The sequence below is a fragment of the Anolis carolinensis genome, chromosome 1 (assembly GCF_035594765.1).
Source record: "Anolis carolinensis isolate JA03-04 chromosome 1, rAnoCar3.1.pri, whole genome shotgun sequence".
Taxonomy (NCBI): Eukaryota; Metazoa; Chordata; class Lepidosauria; order Squamata; family Dactyloidae; genus Anolis; species Anolis carolinensis.
Window position 1 is genome coordinate 214534540 of NC_085841.1, and position 12662 is coordinate 214547201.

The 12662-nt window shown below is 38.0% G+C and overlaps 1 protein-coding gene across 6 annotated transcripts in view; it reads right to left on the bottom strand.

Moving 5' to 3' along the window:
- Window positions 1–2135: 2135 nt before the first annotated feature.
- The window catches only part of csrnp3 (cysteine and serine rich nuclear protein 3), a 155266-nt gene continuing 144739 nt past the window's right edge, over window positions 2136–12662 (bottom strand). For all 6 annotated transcript variants that reach the window (XM_062969213.1, XM_062969217.1, XM_062969214.1 and 3 more), the window contains one exon: window positions 2136–10930. In XM_062969213.1, the coding sequence (XP_062825283.1) occupies window positions 9860–10930 (1071 nt within the window). In that variant the 3' untranslated portion in view covers window positions 2136–9859. The remainder of the gene's footprint in view (window positions 10931–12662) is intronic.

The window sequence follows — 12662 nt, forward strand, 5'->3', positions numbered from 1 at the left end:
TGAAACAGTAAAATGCAAAATGATGCTTGTATAGTATAACAAAATATTAGTCTGTAATTTACTGGCTAATTTTAGGCAGTAGTATCTACTATTTTTTATGTTTTAATACAGTAGAGTCTCACTTATCGAACACTCACTTATCCAATGTTCTGGATTATCCAATGCATTTTTGTAGTCAATGTTTTCAATACATCGTGATATTTTGGTGCTAAATTCGTAAATACAGTAATTACTACGTAGCATTACTGCCTATTGAACTACTTTTTCTGCCAAATTTGTTGTATAACATGATGTTTTGGTGCTTAATTTGTAAAATCATAACCTAATTTGGTGTTTAATAGGCTTCTCCTTAATCTCTCCTTATTATCCAACATATTCGCTTATCCAACTTTCTGCCAGCCCGTTTATGTTGGATAAGTGAGACTCTACTGTAACTTTATTTTAAACTTCTATTCAACCAGCAGAGGGCAGATGATATCCAACTATATCTGAAAATGTCATCCTAGCCTCTTAGCATTGCATGACAATGTTCAGCAGATGAGCAAGGTGATGCCATGATGGATAGAGAAACAAAAACTATTTAGCTCTGTACCAAAATTACCTTATTGTATTTACACTTGAAGGCATATGATTAGGAATTTTGAATATGAAAGGAAAGAGAGGAGCACTTCTTGCCAAGGAATGTACAAGAAAGGTTGTTGTATGTTTTCCGGGCTGTATGGCCATGTTCTAGAAGTATTCTCTCCTGACTTTCACCCACATCTATGGCAGGCATCCTCAGAGGCAACCTCTGCCATAGATGTGGGTGAAACGTCAGGAGAGAATACTTCTGGAACATGGCCATACAGCCCAGAAAACATACAACAACCCTGTGATCCTGGCCAGGAAATCCTTTGACAACACAATGTACAAGAAGCTACTAAGGGCTTATCAAGATGGCAGCTTATTTCAGGGTTTGCAGAGCACCAAGGTTTCCAGAATCAATGCTTAGTTTATGCTGTAGTATCAGGGTAAAAAGATCCCTATCTTTCTTCTGTATTGTTTTAATGACTGGCCTCCCCAAGGATGAATCTATAAATCTAAGGCTTCAACAAGCATGTGCAAAAACAAAATGAATACTAAAGCAGAAAAATTGGAATACTGGTGTTGAAAAGTCCCCACCTTTCCAAGGGAAAGTATTGAGGGATTAAAAACCCAGTCCCTCCTTCTGCTCCAGTTCTCTCTTTCCATTACCCCTCCAAAGAAAACACTGAAAGAATTGCAACAGGAACTCTTTTTATAAGTTGTCAATTCCATTTGTTTGTACCCTGCTACTCAACACGAAGTCTCAGAGTCATATTGGATTATAAATTTCTCTACAAATACATGAACAAGAACACACAAATTTGATACATTGTGTTGTCTAGTAAAAGTCCCCTTGAGAGCTGTGGTTTTTGTTTTACCTCTGGATCTGCTGGAAGCACATCTGCATATTCTAGTCTGAAAGTACCATTGAAAATAATGCTTAAAATGTGTTACAACAGTAAGTGTTGGCAGTATCATGTGCAGTCCTTCAGTCTGGCTTCAGTACTCTGCAAGTTCACCAAAATGCTAGAGATACTTTTGGCTCAGCATCTGAAAGATCTAGGCTATATGTTCTAATGTTTTATGTTGATATTTTATGCTGGTTTGTATGATTATACTATTTTACCTGTTTTATATTGGTTTAATTATGCTGTATTTTATTGTATTTTGGAACTGGACTTGTCCCCATGTGAGCCGCCCCGAGTCCCCTCTTGGGACATGGGAGCGGGATATAAAAATAAAATTATTATTATTATTATTATTATTATTATTATTATTATTATTATTAGGCTAGGTATGGGCAAATTCCAGCCCTCCAGGTGTTTTGGACTTCAACTCCCACAATTCCTAATAGCCTAGTCCTAGCCCACCCCTGCTATAAACAGTATTGCAATTTTGCTCATGGGTCTAAATCATTCAAGGTAACATGGTAGATGTCAAGTTAATACTTCTGAAAAGCCATAAATAGTATTCCAGACTTAAAAGTAGTTGTTCCTATATGGACAAAAGATGACATGAATATTTTAAGTACTTCACACATACATACAGTACAAAAGAGACAATAATCGATGTAACGTAGAAACCTGATTTACTTTGTTGCAAACAAATGGACAATAAATATATATTGTACAATATATAGTAAAAATACAGCATAATACGAGTGCCACTAAGAAAAAAAATAACCTAATTTTAAGACTTATAAATGCTTATTTTTAATATATACATCGCAGAAATAAGCCACAATAAATACATCAAATTACATGTCATTCATCATAAATACGGAAAACATAAATACAGAAGGATATAGTTAAAATAAAGATTACACCATAAGGATCAGGTTAAGATTTTCATTGCCTACATTTTGGTTTGTGTGAGGTTGCAGATAAAAGAAATTGAATCAACACTTGGACAGTAAATTGGCAATTAGCATTTCTGTGTATGTGTTGTTAACATTCTTGTCTCATAGGTTTCTTGGACAGGAAGGAGGAAGAAAAAAATACTAAAGGAACAGAAATTGGCAACAACCTCTAAAATTTGAATTCTGTAGGGACTGATGCCCGTGACTGTCCTGCTCAGAATATGAGTCAGTAAAAACAGTTTTGTATAGGACCAATATTAGGTTAGTTTGTGCATTTGCCCTGAAAATTGTTGGCTGAAATTATTATTGTTTTCTGATTACATAAAACAGTAATTATTAGAGTCTGCATCAATTTTGAATCATTCTTTTCAATTATTCCCATTATTCCCATTACAAAGAACAATTGAGTGAAAAAACTATTAGAAATCTACCCATCCACAGTAAATATGTATCATTTACTAAGAGCATTCTGGACCACAGAGTTCCTGATGAATCTTACGTTTTTTTCATACATCACAAGGTATAAAATGCAGAAAGGGTGTAAGGCAAGTAAAATCTTACAACAGTAGGTATTATTTAAGATTTTTTTAAAATCACAAGTGTGTGTGTTTTTAATGGTCAGTGTTGATAGAGTTTTTTTATCACTCAACATAAACTCCATAATTCCTATAAGTGTTGTATTCCATATGTGGATTAATAACAGTGCTCCACATATGAATGGTTTCGATTCTGAACAGCTCTTGCACCAGGTAAAACAGCAAAATAAGAACAGGAATGGGTTGGTTTCATGACAAAACCCAGGGTTTTGGAGGTGCACCCCCTTTGTCATTATTTATGCATTATCCAATTTCTGGTAAAAAGTACATCAACCACTATATATGTGTTTTCATGAACCCAGATAGATTTCATTGAGAGTTTTGTCCACTGAAAGAAAATGCAGGCAACAGAATACCAATGATGGCGTAAAGTGTTAGATATTAAATCAGTAAGTGCAAAGTTTTCCCCAAAGACTCAGAACTTACAATGTCCACCTGAGGAGTATATATAAAGTCAGGATTCCAGGCCAGCTCTGGATAGGCAAAGGTAAAGGTTTCCCCTGATGTTAAGTCTAGTCGTGTCCGACTCTGGGGGTTGGTGCTCATCTCCATTTCTAAGCCAAAGAGCCGGCGTTGTCCGTAGGCACCTCCAAGGTTATGTGGCCAGCATGACTACATGGAGCGCCGTTATCTTCCCACAGAAGCAGTACCTATTGATCTACTCACATTTGCATGTTTTTCAACTGCTACATTGGCAGAAGCTGGGGCTAATAGTAGGAGCTCACTCCGCTCCCCGGATTCAAAGCAGCAACCTTTCGGTCAGCAAGTTCAGCCGCTCAGCAGTTTAACCCACTGTGCCACTGGCTCTGGATAACCTTTGCAATTTCTGGTTTAACTGTCCAGCACCTTCCTTCCACCTTGCTATTGCATTCTATAAAACGGCAGAGATGGATCAATATAATTTTCAGAGCTCTTTGCAGGCTGTAAATTATATGGTTAAAAATATGAGGAGGGAAAGGCACTGACCCAGTCTCCTCTCCTTCCTTTCCCCTCAGATGGACAGTGTATGAACCACAGCAAGAGCAGCATATAAGACTGGTCACATTATTTGGAAACTTGAAAAATCAGGGTCCTGATCACGCAGAGAATCTCCACATAAAGACTGATGACATTTTTATGCTCCTTCCTCAGATATTTACTTAATCTGGATTGCTGAATACTGAAATATGGTTTAAAAGCGGCACTATTTAGTTCGAAAAGTGCAGTAATGGAATAGAATGCATGTGGCTTTACACTAGTTTCATCCTCTCAGTTTCTACACTAATATGCACCCATAACTGAAACAAAGCAACTCATTTAAGGTTCATAGCAAAGTTGTGCTTTGTTATTCTAATTGCCTCGTACCTTCAAGATCTCATTTTATACATTTGCCTTTCTCTGAGGCTGAGAAAGTGTAGCCTGCCCATGGTCACCCGGTGGCTTTCCATGGTGAAACGGAAATTCAAACATTTGAGTCTAATGCTCAAACCACCACACTGCACTGGCTCATGGATTATATACCTGGCCATTAGAAGAAGAAAAATAATTTTATGCAATGGCTATAATGCATACTTATAGTAAGGTCAAATATATATTACATAGTCAATGTTGTATGCCCCTGGTTTACTACAGAATTCACTCTGAGGAAAACAGAGTGCATCAAACTATATATTTTCCCAAACAATGTATTTTTTTTTATATTGAACTGAAAAAACAATTATGAATATTCCCCCAGAGCAGTGGTTCTCAACCTGGGGTCCCCAGATATTTTTGGCCTACAACTCCCAGAAATCCCAGCCAGTATACCAGCTGTTAGGATTTCTGGGAGTTGATGGCTTTTGGGGACCCCAGGTTGAGAACCGCTGCCTTAGAGACCGAGCTGTGGCACAGGCTGGAAAGCAAGCCAGCTGCCACAAATCAACAAATCACTCTGACCAAGAGGTCATGAGTTCGAGGACAGCCCGGTGCCTGCTTCTTGTCTCTGTCTCTGTTCTATTGTCATGGCATTGAATGTTTGCCTTTATGTGTGCAATGTGATCCGCCCTGCGTCCCCTTCGCAGTGAGAAGGGCGGAATATAAATGCTGTAAATAAATAAATAAATAAATTAGAGAGAGCATAAATTGATATAGCAGGAGAGCAGTAATATTGACTCCCCTGTATGTCTCAGTAGTCTTTTAGTTTACCAGGCATCTTACTGTCTCCTTAGATTTTTCCACATTCTCTACATGACCGCGAATGTCAGAAAAAATCCCTGGTCACAGCAAGGCCCTCTGGATTGCGAATATTCACAATCTCAAGCAAATTCCATTCAGGGGAAATGAGTTAGAAGACTTTTCCATTAGAGACTGCCCATCTCTAATAATCAATAAAGATATGCTCTTCAGATCGGTTAGGAACGTGCTGCCAGTGGTTTTCTTCCTATCCAGCTAATTTTGATGTGTGTGGAGGAATTTCGTGTTAGACATGAGCGGGCAGAAAAAATGAATGTATCCAGCAGCGATGCTGTGTTTCACACTTGCTGAATAGCATCCAAAACTAACAGGCATCAAGTATGTTATGCACTCAGCTGGATCATCTTCAATATCTGTATGACCTAGACAGCCACCATGAAAAGGAAAAGATAACATGCAAAACTTGTACAAAACACATTCACTGTTATTTGCCATTTAGTCACAATAAGCCGTTTGGCACATAGAGGTAAGTTCACAGATATAAAACCAAAACCGTAACAATGCAGGAAATACAGCACTTCAATAACTGAGCCACAGGAGTTCATCCCATCTTCCTCTCCCATGTATTGTGCTACATATGGCCAAAAGAAGACAGCAGGATAAGTCTGAAAGAAATCCTCAAGGCTGTCAAGTACAAGAGAATTAATGGGAAGCAAGCTCAGCTCCCTCCTGACATCCAAGAAACTCTGGGCCTGGCTGCGAGGCAGATGTTGACCCAGCAGGTAGATGACCCAAAATCATGAACAAAACTAATAAAAAAAGCTTAAGGCTTTATACAGTTACATGGCTCTTTGCAATCTGAATTAATGAACAGCCGGGCCATGTCCCCTCCCTGGGAGCAGGCAGAAGATGTGAATTTCCCAATGGAAACCGATAAATAAACTGAAGTTGAGATTGTATCCTTCAGTCTACAGTCACGAGCCAAAAATGTATTTCAATATGATATATACAATTCTGCTAAACATTTCTCAGAAAGTGGTAACTGTATTAATTATAATTAAAAACAGATTATGCTAATATATTTTTTTTATCACAGTGCCAGGCTGTAAAGGATTGTGCATGCCACACAGTTGTTTCATCCACACAAGGCGCTTCCTCCTCAGTAATTGGTTTCTAGGCTGAGCATTTTCCAAAAAGGGTAGAATTACCCAAACAACAAGTACAGTAGAGTCTCACTTATCCAACACTCGCTTATCCAACGTTCTGGATTATCCAACGCATTTTTGTAGTCAATGTTTTCAATATATCGTGATATTTTCGTGCTAAATTCGTAAATACAGTAATTACTACATAGCATTACTGCGTATTGAACTACTTTTTCTGTCAAATTTGTTGTATAACATGATGTTTGGGTGCTTAATTTGTAAAATCATAACCTAATTTGATGTTTAATAGGCTTTTCCTTAATCTCTCCTTATTATCCAAGATATTTGCTTATCCAACGTTCTGCCAGCCAGTTTATGTTGGATAAGTGAAACTCTACTGTAGTAGTATCTTGTACTTTAAAGAAGCAAGGATACATTCAAAGCACTGGGCATTGCCATTTGAAAAAATGATGACATATTAATTTGCTCTTTTTCAAAGTAGATCTTCAACTGGTATATATATACAGTACATATATTGTGAGTTGTGGTACCTGAACAAGGTAAAACTCAGATTTGGCGATTTAGTGGGAAAGCCAGAGGACAGCTTTTTGTTGTCTGTGTTACACACATGTTGAGTTTGTTTTCATAGTTACTAAATAAAAAAAATGAAATATGAGTTATAGGTGGCAACACATGGTTGACTAGGAGTAGGATATTATGCACAGATCAAAACTATCAAAATGCGTCAGATCACTTTGGTATAGGACTTGGAAAATTGCATTTTGTAGCAAAAGAATTCATATCCTTAGTTGTTTTTTTTTCCAATTTGGTAGATTTTGGAAACAAACTCCACATATAGGCATCATTTGTGTGATCTAATAAGAAATCATAAATGCCCTCAAACTCTGTCTCCTTCCATTTGCAAGTACAGTACAGTCTCACTTATCCAAGCTTCACTTATCCAAAATTCTGTATTATCCAAGGCAGTCTGCCTTTTAGTAGTCATTGTTTTTGTAGTAAATGCTGCAATGTTTTGGTGCTAAATTTGTAAATATGGCAATTACTACATAACATTTTTTGTGTATTGAACTGCTTTTTCTGTCAATTTCTTGTAAAACATGATGTTTTGGTGCTAAATTTGTAAAATCATAATGTAATTTTATGTTTAATAGGCTTTTTTTCTTAATCCCTCCTTATTGTCCAAGATTTTCGCTTATCCAAGGTTCTGCCAGCCCGTTTATCTTGGATAAGTGAGACTCTACTGTACACACAGTCTATTCTTTTTTCAACAAATAGAATAATGCTCTCCTCTTATGAATTGCTGATGGAAGCATTCTGCAATTGGCATGGAAAATCTGCACAAGCTCTTCCTGGTAGTATTTTTCATGCTGCCCATGTGATATGTTATTTTTAAAAAATGAGAACAAAATCCCACAACATCTCCAAGACTTTTCATAACTCCAAAAGTAAGAGGAGGCACTAAAGTGCATTGGGTAGCTGTACAGATGCAGAGCAACAAAAAGATGTGCATGCAAAAACTAGCATTTTGCTTTTGAAAGTGAGCACAGTGTGTACAATCTATCAAAGTGCAGTTGTAACAAGTCCCACTATGCAGAATGAAAGACTTAGTTTAATGAAGTCCCATTGATTTCACCAGATCCTAAGGCTAAGTTTACGTTGTATTAGAAATATGTTACCCTTTTTCATGTGACAGCTTCTCACATAGTTTAATATCTATGTAAGAGGAAGACAATGCACAGGATTTAACTGAGAACAAGTGCAATGTCAAGGTGTACTAGTGAAAGGATTGGCCTATAACCTGAAAAACATAGTACAACCTCAGTTAAGACACAAATCCCACAAAGCAAAAGTTGGCCATTTGTCTTTAAATTATTTCATAGGGTTGTCATGAAGATCAATTTGCATTTGAGGTAGGGAGATCCATGTACAGTAGAGTCTCACTTATCCAACACTCGCTTATCCAACGTTCTGGATTATCCAACGCATTTTTGTAGTCAATGTTTTCAATACATCGTGATATTTTGGTGCTAAATTTGTAAATACAGTAATTATTACATAGCATTACTGTGCATTGAACTACTTTTTCTGTCAAATTTGTTGTATAACATGATGTTTTGGTGCTTAATTTGTAAAATCATAACCTAATTTGATGTTTAATAGGCTTTTCCTTGATCCCTCCTTATTATCCAACATATTCGCTTATCCAACATTCTGCCGGCCCATATGTTGGATAAGTGAGACTCTACTGTATTCAGTCCTGAGCTGCTTAGAAATGCAATCAACAGAAATAGAAGCAAGTCAATGGAGATATCATGAGGGCTCCCAGTTGTACATATTACCAGAGCTGTGTAAAGAAGCAGCCGTTGAAAAACAGAAAGTGCTCTACTAAGGTACTATACATTACACACAAGGCCTAATTGGGGTTCTTCTTTAAATTGTGTACATAACTGTCCTGTAAAAACAGCTTTTCACTGATGAAAAAGGTGCTGTTAAAAATGGTATGGGTGATGGCAGAAAATCCCTGTACGTTGGGAAGGATATGAAAAGTAGCTGGATGTTTTATATTGTTCATTCCCTTGGGAGCTTCTGGAAAGAAGACAGAGTGGGAAAAATAAAATAACAAACCACATGAGCCAGTCCCAATTAGTTAAATTTGGCTGAATTGTGCCCAATTTCTTGGTTGTGTTGGCAACTTTAAAAAAAATCTGAGGATTGTCCAACATTTCAATTTTCTAGAAGATATTCACACCTATCAGAATAATTTAAACAAGGGTGATGCACATCCTTCATTTCTTTCTAGGGAGATTTTGTTGACGCACCAACAATAAATGAAACAACCTAGATTTCCACTTAGATGTTTAGGTTCCACCTATAAACTGACTCCAGGACATATCAAAGAATGTAGCTCAATGTCAACTTTAAATATTATCACAAAACAGAAACATAGTCTGCCTAACAGAATTTGAAGTGGCTGTGCTGTTCTGCTCAAACGTTCAGCTCCAATTTCTCAAGACAGGAATATTAAGCTACCTAAATAAAAATATACATTACCAAAAATTCAGGGTTGTTGTGGTTTTTTTCTTTTGAAATTACATGTACATTTAAAAATTCACCATCTTCAAATAGGTGTGAAAATTTAGAACTCTAAACATAAAGATTCCAAAGTAAAATTTCATTATCTTGCATGGGGCCTGACAATAAAACAAAAAACTCTTAAGTCAGACAGCCCCGCTTCACAAAGTTCAACAGGTAGACTGCTAATTTGTTGTGTTCCATTTTTTAAATCTAGGTATTCTGTATCAAAAGACCATTTGATTTCCCCCTTTTACAATTTACTTTGTACACTAACCTTTTTTTTGTGCAATGGCTTATGCCAGTATAGCTTGAAATAAAGAAACAAATGAAATAGTTAACCAGAATCTGTCCCTTTTTCTCCACGGCTTTAAAAAAAGAAAAAGAAAATTCCAAGGAATCCAGTTAAAACAGAGTGCATTTGAATATAAGGGATTCAGTCCTAAAATAATTTAAACAGGTACCGTTTCCATGACAGGTGATTTGATACACTCTTCATGCAGTCTGCTCTTTTCCGAAAGGCTAAGTGAATTCTCGGTGGGAAGCTCTGGGAGGTGAGCGCCACCATTCAGAGTAGAAACAAATCCATCTTGTGAAGGACTTTTCAAGTATGATGGAAAGTCCACTTGGGAGTGTCTTGGCCTATGCTCAGTGTACAAACTACTACATGGAACAGCATTGTCGCTTTCTGAAGAAGAGCAGCATACTATGACCGATGGATTTGAAGCTGGATAAAGTGAACTGCCGTAATTTTCCTCTGATTGCCGCGTATAGTCAACTAACTGTTCTGACGTTGGGTTGTAAGGCACCAGAGAAAGATTACCATTCTTAACAATATCCCTTTCAGAGTAAGTCTCCTGAATCTGATTAGGAGTGCCGGGATTGTGGTTCTCTATTTGGTAATAAAGCGATGAAGCATTCGTGTAGTAGGATGCCTTCGAATGGTTTTCATGCATGGCAGTGCTGTCAGAATAGCAAAGGACAGAAGGAAGTGCTTGCACCATATCAGCGTGAGCACCCAGCCCTTCCACAAAGTCGTCCACCTTTTCTTCTTCATCCTCATCCTCCTCATCGTCTTCATCATCTTCATCCTCTTCCTCCTCCTCCTCATCTTCATCTGTTTCACTGGGTGCTAAACTCTGCGTGCTGGAATCAGTGACTCCACTACAAAAACTGCTCGCATCTTCCTCCTCTTCTTCCTCCTCCTCCCCTGGGCATCCCAAATCATCAACTGACTGCAAGTGCATCACAGTCCCTCGAGGTTCTGCTTCAATTTCAAAGTTGTCTGGGATTGAATATTCCAGTGGGTGGGTTGCAGGACCCATTGAACTGCTATGAGCACTTATCTCGCTGTGGCATCCATTCAATGCAGGGACTTGCTGCTCTCTATTTTTCTCCAATTCAAGTTTCATTATAGTGTGCAAAAAGTGAGTCCGAACACGGATGGGATTAAATTCAATTCTGCCTGCCGTATTGCTACATCCTTCTTTAGTGCAACCACACGGGAATGACATACGATCCACCTTAAGAAAGGAAACAATGGATTAAATGGATGTCTGAAAGCAAGAGGGTGGGAACAAGCAAATCACATAATTTCGATAAGGAAGAAATTTACATTAAACTAAGAAATTTCAGCAAGATTAACTGCACCAGTTAAAACCTTCTGGGTCATCATTTAAAAACTTTTTGGCTGAAATATATCCAGTTGAAGATTCTCCCCATGATCTTATAGCACCTTAACTTCCTTCATGTTTACAAGTTTCACTCAGTGCACTTTGCCCAGTCCATTGTATGATTTTATTGCTGTGTTTTATCATGTGTTTCATAATGACTGTGATTTTATTTTATGCCTTTTCATTTTATTTGTGTGTGTTTTGTATTTGATACCACTGTATGCTTGTTTTATATCTGTGAGCAGCCCCAAGTCCCTCTGGGGAGATGGTAGTTTGGTATAAAAATAAAATTATTATTATTATTATTATTATTATTATTATTATTATTATTATTATTATTGGCTTGACCTTGAAGGAGCTGGGGGTGGCAATGGCCAACAGGGAGCTCTGGCATGGACTGGTCCATGAGGTCACAAAGAGTCAGAAGTGACTGAACGAATAAACAACAACATATCCAAAACAGAGAGTTATCAAAAATGAGTTATCCAACGTCAAAATCAAAGCCTCTATTAAAGATAGTGAGAGTAGTACAGATGTAAGTGTCGGTGACATTGGAGAGAAATTAGGAGTCCTTTTCAATGCAAACTTCTTAAATATAATCTCTGCCCCCTCCCCTACTGGGTCTAATTGTTGCTGACCATCTGAAACCACAATCAGATGTTGCTATTTGATTTAGGATTATCTGTGTACTGTCATGCGCTGGGCCTGTAACTATTGTCTTTGTATAGGACGTATACTTTATGCCCAGCAGGAAGCCAGGGCGCCTCAAAAGAGAGGTTCTTGAGGATTTTCCTGAACAAGGATAGTCCTTTGAGTCTTTAATGAGATAACAAAGTCTTTATTGATGAACAAATAATAAATCTTCAAGGAGTCAAATAACACTTCAAGGTTTGCTAATAAACTGTTGGCCCTTTCAGTCTTGTCCCCAGGGGACAGGCAATTGGCTTTGGATAACTGTGAAAACCCTCTTATAACCTCTCCCAGGCTGTCTATTATCTGGGCCTAGCTGATGTGGGACCCACTACTGAATCCAAATGCGTCTGGATATCGACTGGACCTACCAACCAAGGCTTGTAGATGTTTCAGCTGGGGTTCCGTGGATCTGTGATGCTGTTCCCTCTCCGAGGTTTCTTTGAAAACTTCAGGGCTGTTTCTCTCAGGAGCTGTGAGGCTGAGAGGCTGTGAGCTCTCAGCCAGAGCTTTTGAGACTTTCCCCCTGGAATTTCTGTTTCTGGTTTCTCGGATGTTCTATATCCCCGCATGTGTTTGAGATATGAAGCTTTTCTACGGGACGAGCAGGTCTACATCCTATAGCTTAGCTTCCTAAATGAGACTGACTTAAAAATGGTTCCTTCCCTCCCAGAGCCCTGAACAAGGGGCGGAACCAAACTTAATGATGATTGACAGGCGGCCTGTCCTATGACTGCAAACATTAGCAGCAAGAAAATAAAGTCAGAGCTTCTGGTACAGCCGTGCCAGCACAATCTGAAAACCAAAGTTATCCTTAACTACAGTTGCTGTGTATGCTGACATAAATTTTTACTATGTATGAGTTGGAGGAGGTAACAATTATGCCAGAGGT